Below are 19,424 nucleotides of genomic sequence, written 5' to 3'. Positions count from 1 at the left end.
ATGATTTCTATGAATATGAATAATATATGTATCTCTTCCTGTTTATTGTGCAATGCTGTTTTAATAAAGGATTTACATACGTTAGAGATTACTGCACTGTACAGGACCCTGCCTGGCACCACACTTACAGGTGGTGCCGCATCAAGATGATAATTATTATTATTGATTGCAAACCTCTACTCTTTTGTTTGCATACAAATCCCACGTGTGTACTACATTGTGTCTGTAAAATAATGGAATTCAACTGAACTAATCATTCCAGTTGCAAACTGGAGAAAATAAAGGGGAGCATCAGGAACACAGAAATCATACACAAAAAATGTATTAAATGCACTAATCTTTCAGAGTCTTTTCTTAAGGGAGAGGGTGTTTCTTCTTAAAAGCAGCCAAGTTACAAGTCCCTAGTTTTTGCACGATTCCATTGTCGTCTTCGTGCCCACACCATTTGCTGGTACTTTGAATAAAATGGTAGTTTCTTCCGACACGACGAATGTATATAATTTTATATAATTTATAGTGTGTATGCTGTGTGTGTATATGTATATATATATGGTACCTTGTTTAGTGGTTGGAGGGGAGGGAAGGGTGTATATATAATATGTCCTTTCTGTCTACGCAATTGTGTGTTATCGGTGTAAGTGTGTATATGCATTTCTCACTATCATGTTCTATATGTTTCCCTCTAAATTTCCTGATCTTCGTGTGGTTTTTTGTTTGTTTGATACAGATATTTTACCCTATACATAATTTCACTGCACACACACGCTTCCCGCACCCTCATACTCTCTCTCTCTCTCTCTCTCTCTCTCTCTCTCTCTCTAGGTGGTTCCTGTCTCATTTGCTTTGTATTATCATATAATATGCTCAAAACAATCACCCACGTTCGTTTGACGCGTTTCGAGCTCTCTACTTGCCCTTCCAAAACCGCGATCGTGTTTGAATGATGATCGTGTGCTCGAAAGTTCGGGTTTCTAAGAAAAGTCTTTATGTTTCATGATTTGCGTCTGACTGCCCACCTTATGATGCCTGAGAGGATGGCAACAACAAACAGCAGTACGGATCTACACCGGGGCACAGAAAGTCACCATATGTTCATGTGTTCATTCTCTCTACCACAGTTATTATTTTATCTTACTTGAGGATAGCTGTTTTTGTTTTTTTAAAAGACGGCTATATATGGGGAGGGGACGATGCCGCTTTTCTCACGTGGCCCGGGGGGGGGGGGGGGGGGAGAGCTACTTTGCTTATAGTCCTTACACATTGTTTTTGCTTTATATAATGTTACAATTATCTACAAAACGAACAACACTACAGAAGAGTCTTCCTTTCATTTGTGTATGTATGTGTGTATGTGTGTGTGGTACGTTTGCGGAAATACAAAATGGTCTGCCAGCTTTTCATCGGATCGGATCATAAGATTGGAGAGTCATAAAGCTTTTTTGAGAAATTGTTTGTTGCACCATGGCATGAAAATAAATGCAAGTGTGTAAATCGTAAAAGGAATGTACCACCTTCTCTCGGTGTGATTGCTCATTGTGTTGGCAAATGAAATCGTTAGTCGAAAGAGAGGATAAGAAGTCTGAGTCTACCTGTGTCTAGTTCTTAACCTACTAACAACACGCATAAATAATTCATAAAGGACATTTTGCTTTGCATTTGTCCGGATAGGATCAATTCAGATTACGTTCTCTCTCTCTCTCTCTCTCTCTCTCTCTCTCTCTCTCTCTCTCTCTCTCTCTCTCTCTCTCTCTCTCTCCCTCTCTCTCCCTCTCTCCCTCCCTCTCTTTGTTTAGCACACCACTGCTCTGGTCATTCTAATCACATCCATTTTTTTAATAAATCCCATCAATAACATTCACTCACTATGCGATCCCAAAGCGCCCCCTTTCAGGCACGTCTGGGGACACATACACATACATCTGCAACTAGCAACATTCATGCGTAAAATTTAACAACTTTCTATTGTTTGTGTATAATAGATTGATTGTAAAATATACCCCACACCTCGCCCTTTAAGTAACCGTTCCGTTCTGCATCATTCTTGTACCATCGATTGCATACATTAAAGTCTCTTTATCATCCCGCTCCCGGCTCTATGCAGTAACATTGCCCAAAACAAGTGAACTGAACAACAAGCGTGGTCAAAGGAAAGCGTGACGTACGTGAAACCAAATTCCCATGTGACTAGCATGACTAGCTTCCCTGTTCCTTGTGCCGCTTGTCCCTTCTATCCTTGCATTCGCCTATTAAAATTGGGATTATTAGAATCGTTCATCTCACTACACTCTCTTGCTGCAGCAGAAGGGAGATAGAGCGATGGAGTTTGCTCGATAATATGTGTATAGTATAAATGCGTATTTATGCGTGCTCTTTACGCAAACCACGTGCGCGCGTCCGTCCATCCGTCCGTCCGTCCGTTTGGTTAAAATTGTGTGATATGAAAATTCGTACTTTGAAGTTTAGCATTTTCCTCGAAAAATATAGCTCTCCTCGCACTGGTTAGTTAGGACCTGGGTCAGCCAATTCGACTGTACAATATGTATCTGTGTACGTGTGTGTGTTTCTCAGGGAGGGAATGTGGAGACATAAGGAAAGAGAGAAGTGGGGGGAAGTGAATCAGAGAGAATGTTGAATGTTGAGTTTCAGCACATCAGCAGCAGCAGCAGCAGCAAGACCACCTAATAAAATGGACCGAGCGTCCCAGTACTGGGAATACCATCCGCATTGTCTTCTCATTCCAAGTACCGACCCGCCGGCAGCTTCCATGTGTGCTTGTGGTCACTGTTAACGTCCATGCCCTAGCCCCGGCACACACGCCTTACAGATGGCTCGAATCGTAATCGGGGATGTGATTTAATTCCGTTTCACGATTACTCCAGCGGAACAGTGGCGGCCCGTTGCTGAAACAGTACTTCATCTGCAGCGGTTCATCGTTCTCCACGTAGTACATCAGATAGAAGTTGCACATTTCATCCTCGTTGGTGGCACTGCAAAAAAAGGACAGCAATATACGGACAGACGTTAGTAAATGAAGCTTATCAAACCGCTCCCCTCGAAGTAATTACCCAATTTTCGTGATGCGCGTCCGATTGCTCTCCATGGTGCAGCGGGCAGCGAGTCGATCGTTCTTGCGAATCGGATCCCGGCTCTCGACCGGATAGAACATCTGCGGCGTCAGTGGGTCACGTTTGCCGAGCAGCGTCCACTGGTCGGTGCCGGCGTCGTCCTTTCGAATCCGGTAGCCGGAAACCATTCGGCCCAAGCTGTGCGTGTGCGTGCGGTAGGCGAACGGATGGATCACCTTGTCCTCCTGGATGTCGCACAGCGTGTCCATGTGTTCGGTTGCCATCGGTGGGATGTAGCCGGCCGTACCGAGCAGGATGACACCGGCCTGCTTCGACAGTGGTTTCGTGGTGTAGTGGATGAATATGCCCGAGTCATCGTACGTGGTTCCATCTGGCGCGGGGAGAAGGGATAAACGTTAATTAAGCTTTAGATAACACATAACCCGCAAGGGGAACGGAGTTGGTAGGACAAAGCTTAAAATGAATGTAAATTAACGGAGCACACAAACTAATTGGACGAGGGATTTACAAATCGCAATCACCCATCTGTTGCATACACGACCTACCAACAAGTTTTTATTACTTTACACTCCAAAGAGTACGAAGCTTTATGGAGTGCAACGTAGCTTCTGCTTTTCCTCTCATCAACAGGGCACGTGCGAGTACTCATCCTGGAGCATTCGGTTGAATGAATAACATGCACTGCACACGACAGCAGCCGGACACACACACACACAAACTCAATTGCATTATTCACAATCGAACGATTTTCCATCCACAATGAGAATGCAACGCCCGGGGTGTCGAATGCCACAAAGGCCACAACATTCCAATAGCTGGATGGAATTTTCAATTCGAATAAGGAAAACTTTATAGCACGAGAAAAAGGAGTTCGTTTTAATGGGGAAAATAAGTCATTATACGGTAAGATAAAGGGGCAAGACGTTTCCACCAGGTTTATGTTTTGACCTTCAACCCACTGCTATGCTCCAGTCGCATGGAACACGCACAAACGGTACAGCACCTTATCTTTACATCCTTTCGTCGGTGCAGTTCCTGGAGCGTACCTCATGAATGATTTATCAAATCACTGCTGCTTGCTGCACCCCAACCAACCCGTGGATATCAAGTCTGCCGAAGCCACAGCTTTTCAGTGGCCCCGAGAACGTTTCCTAGAGCACGTAGTCTCGCAACTCGAAGTTCCAAGTTTTCAAGGTCCCAACGACGACCATCTCGGGAATTCTGGCTTGGGGATGAAATGAATTACAATAGCAATAAATATAGTTTCACCGAACCCCCGCTTCAATACTGTGTCATGGAGTGGGATTTAAATGTAGCACCGAATCGGAGCGTAACTGACAAGGCGGAGACAATAGACAGGTAGCTTAAACCTTCCACCAACTTGGCCAGTAGTATACAGTAACAGCTCACTTTCCCGAGCAACATTGAACTGGCAATGTCCAAAAAGCTAACAACCTACACCGCCACCATTCATTCGCCTTTTGCTTCAGGGCTGCTCATCGGCGCCTCTCTGCTACTTGACTTTTGCCGTGTCTCGATGATGATGGTGGTCGTTCGCTTGCTTGAAGAAGATTATCAAATGGTTCCAGGAAAAAGGGCACAACAAGTAAACCCACAACCCCGGTAACGGTTTCTGGTTACTGAACAAACACTACCAATACAGCCCGCGAGGCATCAACAAGGCTTAAGAATGGCTCTATCTCTGCTCACTACCATCTGTTTTTCGCGTGAAGTTTCACTACTATTTTGCCCATTAATCCGCAATTAAAGTATTACCCGCGTCTCTACAATCGCCTTACTTCCAAACATTCTTCTCCGAGTTGCTTTTCTACATAAAATATCCTGCCAAAAATGTGCACATTTCTGTCAGTCAGTTCAGACGAAATTTGAAGGATTGTAGCATTGATTTACATTGCTTATGGTGCTGCGTGACCTGAAGATACCGGCAGTTGAAGTTGAAAGGAAGGACATCCGGAAGTACAGGAAAGGGTGGTGGTTGGTAATATATTTTCGCCCACTCCCTCCTCACTGCTTTGTCGTACACCTTTTTTCCGCAAGACATTTCAACAGGTGCCGTTCGTGACAGGTTTGAAAAACACGACGATAAACGCGAGGGGCGCGAGAGGTTCGTGAAAGGAATGCAGTCACTTTTGTCAAACCACAGAGAGAGTGGAGCGAATCCACTGCGTGCATAATAAAATATGAATCGTTTTGGCAGGCGAACTGCGAGGTGCCCTTCCCCTTTCTGACGGATGGGAAATTGTTTCCTCTTTTCCGGTGGTCCTACCCGGTGGTCCTGGGTATGTTCTTCTTTTTGCAGGTACTAAAAATGAGCTTCCACCGTAAACGACAGCACAATTAATTTCTTCCTCCAGGGTTGGTTGTGCCCACCATCCATTCAGTCCTTTCCACCATATCTTCCCACTGGGAGAGGGAGAGCGAGAGGAACCAAAAGTTATGCCTTGCGGATCCAATGGGATGGCAAAACTTTCCAATCTACCACACCAAATTTGCCTCCGGTGGCAATATGCGTGAACAAACTTTGCCAGCGAACACCAACACGCTGCAGGAACTCGGAGGAGGATGTCTGCTCCTACCTTCAAATTTTGGGTTACTGTTTTTTTTTACTACTCCTTTCTCCATTTTCCACCCCCGGTGCTCTCGAATATTGAGCAACCGAGAGTACATGTTCGAGAAGCTACTGTTTGGTTAGCTTTTCGCTGTTTTTCCTTTTGGCCTGGGATTGCACAAACCGCGTATGTCCTTTCTGGTACGTTCCGTAACGAAACCCTACCCCCACGATGGGATGGCCTTTGTGTCTACCGGTTGGTACCGGGATAAGCGCGTAGGTAGCGATGGCATTTATCTCGGAATTACCTGCCACCTACACACGCATTACGACACGGTCGGTCGTCGCGCTGGCGCGGTTTATCTCCCAACTGGTAGGAAAAGCAGTTCCCGCAAGTATCTAGCAAGAGAAACACGACCCACCTCCCTCCGCAGAACTCAATTAAGCACGCTTCCTTCTTCTGCCCGCCAAAGTGGAAAGCGCAATGAAGCCCGGAAGGGTGGCCGGGAGGGAGAGTCATAAAATTTTGATTCATTTCTAACCGCTGGCAGCGCTGCGATCCTTCAGCATGCGGTGGGAAAACCCCTGTCCGTGGGTGTTTGTGCAAATGGATTTCACAACCTCCGAGATGAGATACCTCCCTGCGCTCTTGGGTGAAAAGCCCGGTTGATTTACCACCACCATCAACTCTGGTGTGCGATTTCCTCCCTTGTTCATTTTAATGTGTAAAGTAACACTGCAAGTAAACAACCTCGCGTGCGCTGAAAGCCGTCTACGTCTACGTCAGGAAAGTTTCGATAAACAAACAGGCACAAACCAAACACACACACAGAGCTTGAGGATTTACAGGTCTCTTTCTCTCTGGCACCACATGCTTTACCTTTGAACTTATCGATGTGGGCATAGTGGACCTGCAGCACAATGTACTGGATCGGCGAGTCCTTGCCGACCTTAAAACCGACGCCTTCCGGCAGCTCCAGCTTCGGTGCGTCACGGGCCCACGCGTAGATAATTTGCGACGGTGCGCCACTTCCACAGGGACTGCCGCTTTCCTCGCTACCGCCCGCCATCTCACCGCAGTTCCTGCCGAAATGGAAAGAAACAAACAAAACCGTGACAGCAGCATTGTTAAAATGCCCCGGGAACGCTACCACTACTTCATCATTTTGGAGGGGTGACATTTTTGGGGGGATAAATTGCTCCCCATTGGCCGTCCGGAAGCAACTTACCATACAGCCGATTCGGAACCGGGTTGACCGCAGCCGTACAGTAGCATATGGTGCGCGGTGGCCATGGTGGCGTTCGGTTCGAAGCCCACTGTTGTGGGAGAGAAAGAAAGAAAGAAAGAAAGAAAGGAATGGAAAAGTATGTTAATATAGCTAATAGAGGTTGGGTTGTAGACACACACAGCACTTACCAATATAGTAGCTCTTGGTGTAGTCCACCTTCACCGGTGTGCAGAGGTAGAGTTCGGGCTGGTGGGGGAGGGGAGGGGAGAAAAGCAAACAGACAAAAAAAAAGAACGGAATTAGTACAGCTGGAACGTACAATTTGTCGGTAAAGTTCGACGTAGTTGTTCTGACAAGACAAAGTTGGAATTGATTCGTCGAATCCAATGAGTGTGTGTGTGCATCTCATTAGTAAAATAAATGGTTTCGTTGTTCTCAAATTACCGTACGTCACATTTCAGTTTCCCACTACCGGAACGCATTTAATGTTATTAAGCAACAATAAAAAGCGTCTGTTCGTGTGAATATTTCAATAATTGACCAAAATTGAACCACACATTCAATATGAATTTCCCTTTTTGATATTTCTCTATCGATTACTGTTACCAGTACCAATAAAACATTGACTTCCAACAACTCGGAAAAAGCGCAAAAGTGGCTTTTTGAATGTTGCGACATTATCGATTATCGGACCCAGCGTTGTATTAATGTATCCCCAGCGTAACCGCAAATCATAAAATGGCAAAGTTGAAGCCGAAACCCACCGAAACCGTCCCGTTTTGATTATCGGGGAGGAAACGCTGTTTATTTTCCATTTGCGCGTCAACAGCGAACAAGCGCAACGCTCTCGCGCAAACGATGGTTCGATTAAAATATTATACACACAACAAAAAAAATCTTATACCACCGTGTCCATCGCCTGTCGAAAGCTTGTGCCACGCTTAGGCGACGAGATGGATGCTTTTAATCAAATGAACTCTGCAGTATACCGCACCCACCCGCTCCCTTGGGACCGGTACCTGTTGCACGAGAATAATCTGCGCATCTTACGCGGACGACGGGGCACGACAGCAGCAACAGCAGCAGCAGTACATCATGCTGGCGAAAACCTAAATTGAATTCACATTCACTGCCACTCACCATTTGCACACCGACCAAAAAAAAAACAACTCCCCGGCGCTGGGCTCCATTTCCCGCTGGAGAGCCGAATGACGTTCGTTCGTCGAAATAAATTGAAAGTAACAAGGGGGAAAATATCTCGGGAGATAACGACGTACAACGAGGAAAAGCTGCGTTCGAGAACTTTCCCAATAGAGAGAGGGGGAGAGAGGAAGAAGGAGAGAATGATAGAAACGCGCTGTACCTCCCCCTATCAAACACAGTTTAGTCTTTCCATTACACCGAACATGCCACAGGATGCCAGCCACGAAAGGCAGTCCGTAATGTATCGCAGGGAAGAGATGCTGTGCTATTTGGAGGAATAAATCCAGTCTCATCGTCCACACGGCACAATCCGGAACGCACACATCCGCCCGCCGCACGACCGTTCCAACCAACATATGGAATACATTCATTTGCTAACGATCTCATATTGCTTTGTGCCACGCTCTTGCTCGCTCTTGCATTTCTTTGACCTGCAGGCTCACGGCAGCACTTTCACTCGAGGTCATATGCGCTGCGGAGGTCAACAAGCTATGCCACCCCCTTTGCGGGGGGGGAGGTGCAGGTTAATCGAGGTATAACGGGATACCATATTTTGCATACTCCGCGCTGATCAGTTCCATTCCCCAGAACCCTTTTTACTCTCCTCCTTCTCGAGCTTTATTGGATTTGGTGATCATATTTAACAACAAAAAAAGCCCCGTATCAAAAGGACATCCAATTTGTGAGCTAATGGGAGCGGGAGCAAGCAAACGACCCGCAGAGCAAAATGGCCACTAATGGCGTAGCTTATGGGATACATACGGAGCATATGGTTCACAGATAGAAAATACATTTTCAAGTTCATTTTCCACCGGAAGGAAGGACATGACCCCGCATGTCCAGTACGTGCACACACACACATCTAACAGGACGTTCTCAGTACGATTGCACAAGGCTGTGTTTGCATCATCGGCAAATGGTTCGATGGACATCATGGAGCGATTTAAAATTGAAATGCCACCCGGTTCGATAAAGGTCACGCCGACAACCAGCCCGGTTCTGATATTTCTGTTCCAATCACAATCATCAGCAACCGATTCAGTGCGGGAGTTAATTATTCTCGCGGGATGTGATGCAATCAAGCCCACCCCGGGGTGAGTGGGAGTAGCTTTTTTCCACAAATCATTCAGCAGCAAAGTCTCCCATGTAAAATTACAGCAGTCGGTAGCATTCTGTAAAAAAGGGCAAGAAAAACGAAAATCCCACGTAGAGCGGGTTTAATTATTCATTTCGACACCTTCGGTCGTGATTACGGATAACGATAAAAAGGACCTTCATCCACAGGGATCCCCTTCCCCCTTACCCACTCAGGGATTCAATCGTCGTGCCAAGAACCATACAAACTTCCGCTCGTGGGACGTGAAGCTACCGAAGCAAAACTCGTTTGTCTCTACCGTGCGCTGCAGCGGCGGCCCAATGGTCCAGGGGGTTTCTTTTTTAGCCTCTCGTATGGCTGGCCTCTGTAATACCAGCCAACACCACCCACACTGGCGTAAAGTGTGATCGTGATTGGGGAAAATTCCAAGCAAGAGGCAAGGGAGAGCAAGCAAGCAAACCGTCCGTTTCACTAATTTCCATAATTAGCCTTATCTGCCCACGGAAAATTTAAGGATACGAGGAAATAAAGAAGCAACCGGCGGTGCTAGTTTTTTGTAGAAGCTAGTTTAAAAGCGAAAATAGATGGTAATTAAAAATATTCTCCGTCAACCTCCGGTGGTTAGGCAAAAAAAAACTCTGAAAAGAAAATGGCGCTTACTTTTGGTATGATATTGAGGTAATTACTGGCGTTTTTGTTATACCTAGATGTTTTAAAAAAGACACTTTTAAAAGGAATTTCCTACAAAGTAGCTGCTGCGCAGGTAAATTCGTGGAAAAGTGTAATCTGCTCAATAGGAAAATAGTATCTTGGAAGGCAGTACAGGAAAAAATCATTGCCAAGTGCCACGACGTATGTTACACCCATCAATCGCAATTCCACGAAATGGTTACCTACAGCATAACAACATAACAAACAGTATAGCATTCCATTAACATTGCAAAAGCGTTGCCCCGCGAGAGTAAATGTGTTCGGGGGGAGGGGGGAAAGGATTCATCCAAATTCCGGTACACTCTCGCCGGGAGGTAAGAGAATCACAGTACGCCGCCCTCAACAATACGTTTCTCTATAATTCAGACATCCATCTGCAGCGCAGGGAGTGGATTAAATAACCTTCCACGTAACTGACACTCAGGGGGATGTGTTCGGTAAGGGTGGTATGCACATAGCTAGGGTAATCAAAACACCTAATGTAAAGGGAAAAATAGAGCCCTTTGCCAATGGATCAGATTGAGGGTTACTACTTTGCTTGTTTTATCCTTGTAACAGGACGTTTTCCGAGCACGATCTCTAGCAAACTTCACAGTCCATTCTTCATGCAGTGCTTAGATCAGGCACCATACCATATCGATGGTCTATAATTCGCCAACACAAATAGCCCTGGACAAACAAACCCGTTCGGGTTGTTGTGGTGATGTTTTGAGTATGGCCGCAAAAGCTCCCACCATAACCTGAACCCACCCTGAATCGTACGATAACCATCCATCCAGTCTCAAAAAGCATCCAAGCAGGTCTAAAATTAGCCAAACCCTTCCTCCCAGATCCAAAATATCCCAACAAGAGAGCGTTGGTGAATCCTGCCGAGGCTGAGTTATGTTTGACCGGAAAGAGTGCGAAACAGTGAGAGTGGTTCGAGGATGATGGGGCGCCCGTGATATTTTCCCGATGCTTTCTTTATCCCCTTTCACCCAAACACACTCGTCTCGGTGGTGGTGGAAAGCGTGGTCCAAAAATAGCACCGCACCTACACGCATTGATTCGTTAGAAGATGGAAAATATTGCGCCGGCAAACGTTTGCGATGTGTATCTGCGTTTTCAGCATGTTTTTCAACATTCCCTCCTCCGTATACCTTCTCCAGCCAGTTCGTTCATCATCTTCGTGGTGGCACAAATCGAAAGACGCAAAGAGAGTCGTGATCCTTAATGTCATTCGTTTCCTTTCGCGTTCACCATTAAGTGCACACTCTAGCAAACCGGCTTATGCTTTTGCCGCAAAGAAAAGCTGTAATAGATTTTGATAAGCATGTCGCGTGTCGCAGATCAGTGTGCCGGGAGCGGGAAACGAATTTTGATGTCAACACCTTCTCTCCATTCCGACCCGGCACCAAACCATTCATCAGTGTTGCGGTGCCGGTGTCAAATTGATGGATTGATGAAGCTCTTGTCTCTTCTCTGTTTTTTATTGGTTTGGCTTGCTGTAGAACATCGGAGTGGAAGGTGAACGTGATGGATTCTGACAGCCATACTTGCCAGCATGGATTCATCTTTTATCCTTCAGATTGGAACACACTCGTACAATTAGACGTACGATTTTGACAAACCGTTTATCCATAAATCGTGGTACACGCGGCGTCGTGTTTTATCAAACAATCTAAAACGAAAAGCTAATTAACAAAAAAAAAGTAAGTTAATTGAATGCAACTTTGCTAACATATTCTTCGAAATAGCTACTCAGGGCACAGGGTCTGTTTCTCTTTCAATTCAATCCAAATGTCTTGTAGAAGAAATGTGTTTAATCTACCCCGGCCATGTTCAGCTTCTTTATCGCCGTTTTCGTGGCAGCCGTTGCCCCTAGCAACGATCCTCCAGACTCCGCGAGGATTGTTCACCTTCTGTGCAATGTGCAGCATCTTCATTTCATAGTGCCAGTTTCAAGCGATAAGTCGTGAACTGCAAACAAAATGTGTCCGAATGAAAAACCGCCGCCAAAGAAGATCCGAGCTCCGATGCATCTCACGATGAATTTACGTAAGTTAACTGATGTGAAATACAAACGAAAAGCCTTTGCTTTGCAAAAGTGTATGCAACCGTCTCTCTCTCTGTATGCTCTCCAAAGCGGGCATTCGGCTGAATAATGTGGGTAACTACATATTCTTACGAATCGATCATGGCCCGCGGGAGAACGACCAGCACGAACAGCAGCAACGACAATTGCAACCACCACCGATTGCACCGGAACAATCGGAACAAGCAGTGTTGCAAGAGGGAACAAACTTAGCAACAAGTGCAACAGAACTGTGGTAAATCTCACGACAATTAGCACACTCCAGGTAGAAAGGATAGGCTCCAATTTCTAATCCGAAAGACTATACAACTTTGCCGGCCGGATAGCAAACGTCATTACCTTGTCGTCAATATTGTACTAATCCATTTCTTCTCTTCATTTATTTACAGATTGTGCCGTCTTCATATCGTTACTCGACCAACAGCTGGCAATTGCAGCATTACGAAGCGAACGTAATACTCAGGCTCGAAATTGTCGAAATCAAACACAGCGGGAACTATAATCGACGGTCACAGCGGAACGGAGGCAAATAGAAAGCTGAAAGATGGACGCAATATCTTCACTCGTATCCTACACAGACTAGATCCACACTTCATGTATTGTACTTCATGTGTAATCAACTACGCGATGCTTACTTTGTTAAGCAGCAATTTAAATAATATTCAATCGTAGCCCTATTTGCAACCAGTTGTCTTTAAAAAAATATGGGTTTTTTTTTAACAAAAATATCCCTAAAATCTTACAAAACTGCCATTTGCTCGCAAAGCCAAACGACGCCTGGGTGACACAAAATACACATCCAAGGAGGCTTCTAATGTTCTTTTTAAGAAAAATAGACGTAAACAGCGGGCGCGATTCCTAGAACTGCCTAGCGAAACAAGCTTAATGTCAGCCTTGTAGGTGTTTCTTTTCCATGCACTGCCTCTTCTTCCACGTTATTACTGATAAAATAACAACCCTGTTGTTCCATCCCCCTGCATTTCAGTGCTCTTCGTCAGGATTAAGGACACAATGCGAGCGGCACGTGTGTGATACATCATTTTAAGTTATTCATGCATAATTTGACAATCGCTGGTGTGGGGCTTTTTCGGGGAGCTCTCTCTCTTCCTTTGGTTGTTTTCCTATCTTCTATCCCTCCCGCTCCCAAATAAAAGCTTTTCACTGTCCCATCTTTTTAGGTCCCAGCATAGAGCATAAAAGAAGGACGAACAACTTTAGATTGTGAATATTCATCGTCATGCATATGCTTCTCTCTGCTCCTGAACCCTGAGGCACTTCTCAACCGATCGTCTAGCCACAATCCGGGCCGAGAGAAGATTTGGTGAACTTTTCCAATGATTATAACCATAATTGCCAAAGTGTTTGTGTTGCTGAGTGTCCTGACCGTTCGAAACGAATGAGAGAGAGAAATCGAAGAAAGGTATGAATCCTACACTCCTTCTGCAAAGGGAGCAACCAATACTCCCCCAGGTGGAGGCAATTTTCCATCATCAAACTTAATCACCCACCGACGCTTTCGGGTTTTCTGCCTTCTTGGGCCGTTTTTCCTGAGCATGCCCGGGGAAAAGGGGTTCAATTAATGACACCCAAATTATGACGCCTAAAAAGGGATCCCCTTTAGTTTACCTTTGGTTTCTCAGGTCTGCCCCTAAGACACCCCAGTAAAGGTGGGAAAAAGTTTGATAAATTATTAATTCCAGTTAGCTTCCTAAACAAATGTTAGCTTCCTTATGGTTCAATGGCGATGTATGTTCACAATCCGTTCCAGACTAAAAAGAGTAAATCAATAATCGATACACTCTGCTGAAAAAGGAAGGTTCGTTTGTCCCAAAAAGCCTTCCCAACAAAAACAGTCAGTCAATGACGAACATCATCCATGCCAATCCGTGCCAATATGGCCCGGCACTAAACGCCCACATACGGTGCCGAGAGCCCACTTGTACCGTCGTCATTTCCATCACTCCAGCGTGTTGCCTCTCTCTCCCGGTGCGCTGCTTCTTACAGTTTCCGTTCTCCTCCACACTGCCGGCAACACCATGATGGGGGAGCTAGCTCTCGTATGAATCAACATCGGAAAAACCTCAGCCGCTTCTGCCTCTTTCCAAGCCTTTGCGGTACTGTTGCGTACGTGCGTAATAACGCCAATGCGTGGAAAATGCCGGCAGCAAAAGAAATAGAAAACGCTGTTGGTTTTCCTTTCCTTCTCCCTGTCTCGCTCTATTGCTGACGTCATAGCGCGCGGGTCGTGTGATGCCGGCGTCCCAAAAATCCAAAAACCCTCCGCCGGCCCTGGTGCCTGGACAATCTGGCACGAATGCTGGCGTGGTGCCAGCACGCGCGCGAAAGAAAGTGCCCGTGTGTGTGTGTGTGTGTGTTGCGTTTACGTGCGTTCCACTAATTGACGACGTGAGTGAGTGAGCTGCTCTATGCGGATTGTGCTGTTTGTCGATATACAAACAAACGTTTAACAATTGGAAGGGAAAACTGTTCACATTTAGTTCTGCCGTTTTCCCGTGGAAGGGAGGAATTCATTCATACATTGTACAAAAGAACATTAAATTCATAATGGCTCGGCCTTTGCTCGGCCCTTTGTCGCAAGTATGATTTTTCGCTGTGTACGCTATAAATATTGACATTTTTATTGTTTTTTTTAACACTTTCATCGCGCTTTTTAAATATGTTTTTCAAACAAAATCAATCCTTCTAAAAGGAAAACCAGAGATTTTAAAATAGTGATGTTAACGTACATACACACACAGTGTCACAACAAATTCACGATGGACCAAAGGGGGGAGGGGAAGCAAATTTGTCGGAAAAAGCGGGTTTTTTCACCCAACCAGCCCTCAACACACACACACACACAGAAACTTTTCGTGCCGTCGTCCACCCACGCTGCGCTGGGCTATTGAAAAGAAAAGTTTGCAGAAACAGTGGGCGGATGTGGGGCGATGGAGAATGAATGGAAATGTCTAAAAATAGCTTCAAAATTAAATTTCATGCACGGCTTTTTTTTTGTTTATGCTCATGCTCTACACAACCACCCTGATGCATCATCATCACCATCATCATCATCAAGCGTTACAAACAAACTGTAACGACGAATAATGACGAGCTTTGTTTTAGTGTGCTCGAGTGCATCCTTCTCTTATGCCAAAATGGCTACAATGTAACGGCTTCAAAGTAATGGAAATTGTTTGCAACACGGTGCCACGAACGATAAAAGTAAAGCACCACCGGTCCATTCCGGATTGAACCGAATTCGACGACTCTCGGACTCGGGCCAACAACAATTATCCAAACACCCTTTTCACTGTCCAACCGACACTCTGTCGATGGCAGTGAGTGGCATTGAGGAGAGTAAAGGCGATTGACTATTAGCTTGATTGAAAAGAGCCAAAACAAACGCCGGATCGACTGGAATCGATCGTGCCGCCCCCTTCCCCGTCAGTCTCTAATTACTTCGCTCTAACGAACGGGAACGGGACACACGAAGAGCAACAAAGTGGTAACTTTGGTGCGGGCCCAAAGTGAAGGAAAACTGAAACTGGGTTGCATCTGACAGAAATCTGTTGTTTGCCCCTGGTTCTACGTCACGTTAACAAGCCCACGACGGAACGATGGTGAAAAGTTTGAGCCACTTCCTCGTGCCACGGGAACAGGATTCTTCGTTTGACTTAACTTCTTGTGGGAAGTGTATTTTCTGCTCTCTTTGCTATGTGAGGAAGTTTGGAGGGAAAGACTGCTGCAACTTCCAGAAGCTAGTATTTCGACAATGTCATACAAAGTTACCCTTTCATAAAAGAAGTGCACTTACGTCACGTGTGTGCAGCCATACCACGAACACAAACACGAAGAACAAAACAGTCTCACGCAGTTCGTCGACACAACCTTTTCCCCTATCTCGAATATCGTCGCTGTTCATGATCGATCCCTGCCCGTGTCCAATAATGCTAATGTTTATTCTATTGATCAAAATCGAAACAAATGAAGATAATGTCCACCTCCTCCCTCCGTCGCCGGTCACCCCCGCCAATTCAATTAAACAAACAAATGGCTGATTGAGGCTGATATGCAGCAAATGAACACATATGTATTCCTAATTGAAGGAGGTTCTACCCTTTCTGGTGTGGGTCAGAAGAGCAGTAAAAGACGTACATCGTAAGCAAGAACTGATGATGGGCGAATGTACTGTTTAATTAAATTTTAACCCAGACAACAATAGTATCATTCCAATTGCAAACTATTTACATTCGATTTTTGAACGTTCTGGCCTCAGTGTGGCCTGTAGATGAAAGTTTGAACGGACAAGTTTGAACTGTTCCAATTTGCTAGAGCGAAATGTAACACTTTGTTACTAATTGGACGACCTAGAGTTCCTAGAGCTCCAGTACCGAGATCGTGCCTTTGACGCGGACACCATTGGCAAGATGCTGCTCCTAATTCCGGGAAAGGGATCCACAAACACTCACAACCCATTTGCTAACCGATGTACAATACCACCACCGTTGGTTGGTGTTTGTGGAGTAGAATTTCCCTTACCTTACCTTTTCCAACCCATCTACCGGAAGAGTACACAGTTAAGCGTGGCAGATGCTCCGTCTCCCCCCGCCTTCCACAGCAATAGCATGTCGGAAACGATAATCATCTGTGCAAACAGGACCGGCTTGACCGGCTCGTTGTTACACCGGGCCCTTTGGATTGGAGTGGGACTGGACTGGCCGACCAGAACAAGAAGGTTCTGATTTTGTGCCGTTTCCGTTTCGGTGAGCGTGACACGTTAACAGGCAGGTAGTAGAAACAAGAACCGAAGGAAGGTTGTTTAGGGAAGGTTTTCTTTTAAAGTTTTAAAGTGTCTATCAAGTAATCGAAATTTCCAGAGTCTCTACGCTTTAAAGAAACATACAAAAACGCACACAGGCACACCCGATGTCCACTGTGAAGGTGATCTAGCGTCTTACACTGTTACTCAATGCAAGCTGTGTGTCCTATTGCCCACACCCCGACTGCACCCTCCCAAAGTGAAGGGCGATCGATCAATGTTCTAGATTAGGCGCAACAACTAACGCACTGCGCCACGTACACACAACACAGTTGAGCGCAAAACAACGCGCACAAGTGTCGAAGTGGTTTTGGGCTCCAACGCACACATACCCCCAAACACAGCTGCTTGTTTTGTTTGGGCTGTGTGGTTGGTTTTGTTTGCACAGTTTTCCCCCCTGTAGCTCTGTTGTGAAGAAACGGTTCCTCAGATTCTGATAAGGAACTTTCAAGTGCGCGTTATGAGTCTATGGCTGATTTTTCATTACCAAAGGGGAATTACTAATGGGGAGTGAAGCAACAAAACTGCACCCCAAATCGAACCAATCGTTTCTAAATTTTAAGTTTAAAAGACGATCCTTAACGATTCATGTAACTGGAACACCACTGAAGGAGCATTATCAAAAACCCATCCCTCACCCTTACGTGACCCTGAACACATTGTGTGCGTGTGTGAAATTGCGCGTAGGCCGCATCTTATCATGCCTTCTCTTCCCGTCGGCCACGAAACTTGACGCACAATTCGCTACCATATGGTACGGTTGCTTCGACCTTCCGGAACAATCTTCTCCACACGTCCCCTTTGGGGCAGAAAATTCTCAGCCCGTGTGCGCTTTCCATGGTTGCCTTTGATGCTCTAAAACATTCTAAAGAAACGGTATACGCTCAGCAGATATGGTTCACTTTTGCAGCATTGTCCTACCTTGTACGGGACGACCTTCGGCATCAGGAACGGGAACTTGCCGACCGGATAGTTTCCGCCACCCTCGGGAAGCCCACAGACCGCAACTACCAGGGCGGCCCAGACCATCACCGACCACCAAAGCGTCATCATCCTCGTCGACAGCGGACGATTGCACTTTTGATAACTGCTTTTACTGCTACTGTCGCTGCTGCTGCTGCGCCTACTTTGGGAACTGCTGGTCGAGCTGTGGATGATTTCGCTACTGTCGGAGGATGATGCTGCCATATGGAAGCGACTGAACCGTGACGACACTCGTGGATGATGCATTGTTTCACTGTTTAGCACTGTCGCCACACACACACACATAGACACACACACACACTGCCTAACGTGTAGGTAACCTACGGGGAGAAGAGTGGGAACGGAAAGATGAGAAGGGAGATAATAGTTCTACGCACACTGATTGCACGTGTTTGGTCACTTTTGTATTTTGGGCGCGTTGGAAAGGGTGAGATTGCTGTGCACTAGCGCTGCACATCACAAGCGCGCGAAGAAGCTTTCTCACACACACTGAAGCTTCGTAGCTGGGTCACACTCGCTAGTAACCTTGAAGTGCGAGAGCGAGTGAGAGAGAGAGAGCGAAAGAGACGGAGCTATCCCAAAGAATTCGCTAACAGGTTGAACGCGTCAATGGCATTTTCCACCCAATAGGATTCTAGTTGGAAATTGTTATGGAAAGGTAATCAAAGCCGAACCAAAAAATAATACAACGTTGAACTGTTGAACGGTACTTTCTCTTCGTCACCTTTACCGTCTGTCTGTGTGTGTGCGAATGAGAGGGAAGCACTCCCCCAGTTCAAACAGCCAATCTCTCCTTTTCGCTCTTGTTATTTAATCTTCCATCTGTGGCCTCATCGGAAGGCTAAAAATAAAGCTAAGCTAAACATGATACTTTACAACGAAATTTCGCTCAAAAGAAGTAAAGCGATTTGGATGGGAAAATGCGCCTTTGCTCTGCATGGTACAGACAGGTAAAGCTCAAGATTTTTCTAGTACTATGGATGTGGATTCCACAACACTCCGAGGCACTGCAGCTTCCTTCTGCCACAGCTTCAGAGAGGTTCGCTTGACGAAGTAAACAATCACCACACATATTGTTGCAATTTACGCTTTGATGCTCAAACACAATCAACTCCACAAACTGTTGTTCCTTCACAGTCACGCTCTTTCGCTCAGAACAAATTCTTCTTTCGTTTTGCTTTGCTACACGATGAATATGTGTGTTAAATTTCACAATACACACCAGCAGGCAACTAATTCACGCGGAATTCTTCTCCCAGCTGTGTGGAAGGTTGGGTTTTCTCACACTATCCTTCGGAGCACCTTTTGCACACTACGGCTGCGGCCGCCTGCCTTTACTTTCGCAATGTCAACACAACCAACCTCGCTCGACGCCTTCTTTGGTGAAAGCCAGAGCCAGTGTTAGTAGAAGCAGCCACAGCGCCACACAAACGCACCAGCACAGTCTGTCGCGCTAGCCCACACGACCGTTCCGTTCGGCGAAAGGCAACATACAAAAGAAGCTCTCTGCCAGGCCTCGCGGAGCAGGTTAGCTTTCGCAGCTTTTCGTTCTGCGAAGTTTGACACATTCTCAAGCGTCCCCAAGCAGCAAAACCGAAGCTACTGGAAAACTTTCCTGTGTGCCAAAGCGAGAGAGCATGTCTCTCTGGATTT

At 45.9% G+C, this 19,424-nt stretch overlaps 1 protein-coding gene and 1 long non-coding RNA gene across 5 annotated transcripts; both read right to left on the bottom strand.

Annotated features, from left to right (window-relative positions):
- Positions 1-5: 5 nt before the first annotated feature.
- On the bottom strand, positions 6-19,276 carry LOC121593647 (peptidylglycine alpha-hydroxylating monooxygenase). 4 transcript variants are annotated; one of them, XM_041916210.1, is made up of 7 exons: positions 18,994-19,276; positions 17,709-18,091; positions 7,073-7,130; positions 6,885-6,972; positions 6,536-6,738; positions 3,066-3,456; positions 6-2,987 (listed from the first exon to the last, which is right to left on the bottom strand). In XM_041916210.1, exons 2-7 carry the CDS (start codon positions 18,054-18,056, stop codon positions 2,819-2,821), a joined length of 1,257 nt encoding a protein of 418 aa, XP_041772144.1. In that variant the 5' UTR covers positions 18,057-18,091; positions 18,994-19,276; the 3' UTR covers positions 6-2,818. The 4 variants fall into 4 exon arrangements, with proteins under 4 accessions (XP_041772144.1, XP_041772146.1, XP_041772145.1 ...); XM_041916212.1 differs by having other exon boundaries at positions 19,074-19,276; XM_041916211.1 differs by having other exon boundaries at positions 19,134-19,276.
- On the bottom strand, positions 8,690-11,869 carry LOC121593648. The gene is made up of 2 exons (XR_006004810.1): positions 11,635-11,869; positions 8,690-11,567 (listed from the first exon to the last, which is right to left on the bottom strand). It is a non-coding gene; the product is annotated as an uncharacterized LOC121593648 (long non-coding RNA).
- Positions 19,277-19,424: the final 148 nt, after the last annotated feature.

This window comes from Anopheles merus, chromosome 2L, assembly GCF_017562075.2.
Source record: "Anopheles merus strain MAF chromosome 2L, AmerM5.1, whole genome shotgun sequence".
Classification (NCBI taxonomy): Eukaryota; Metazoa; Arthropoda; class Insecta; order Diptera; family Culicidae; genus Anopheles; species Anopheles merus.
This window is presented reverse-complemented; position numbering and strand designations above follow the sequence as displayed.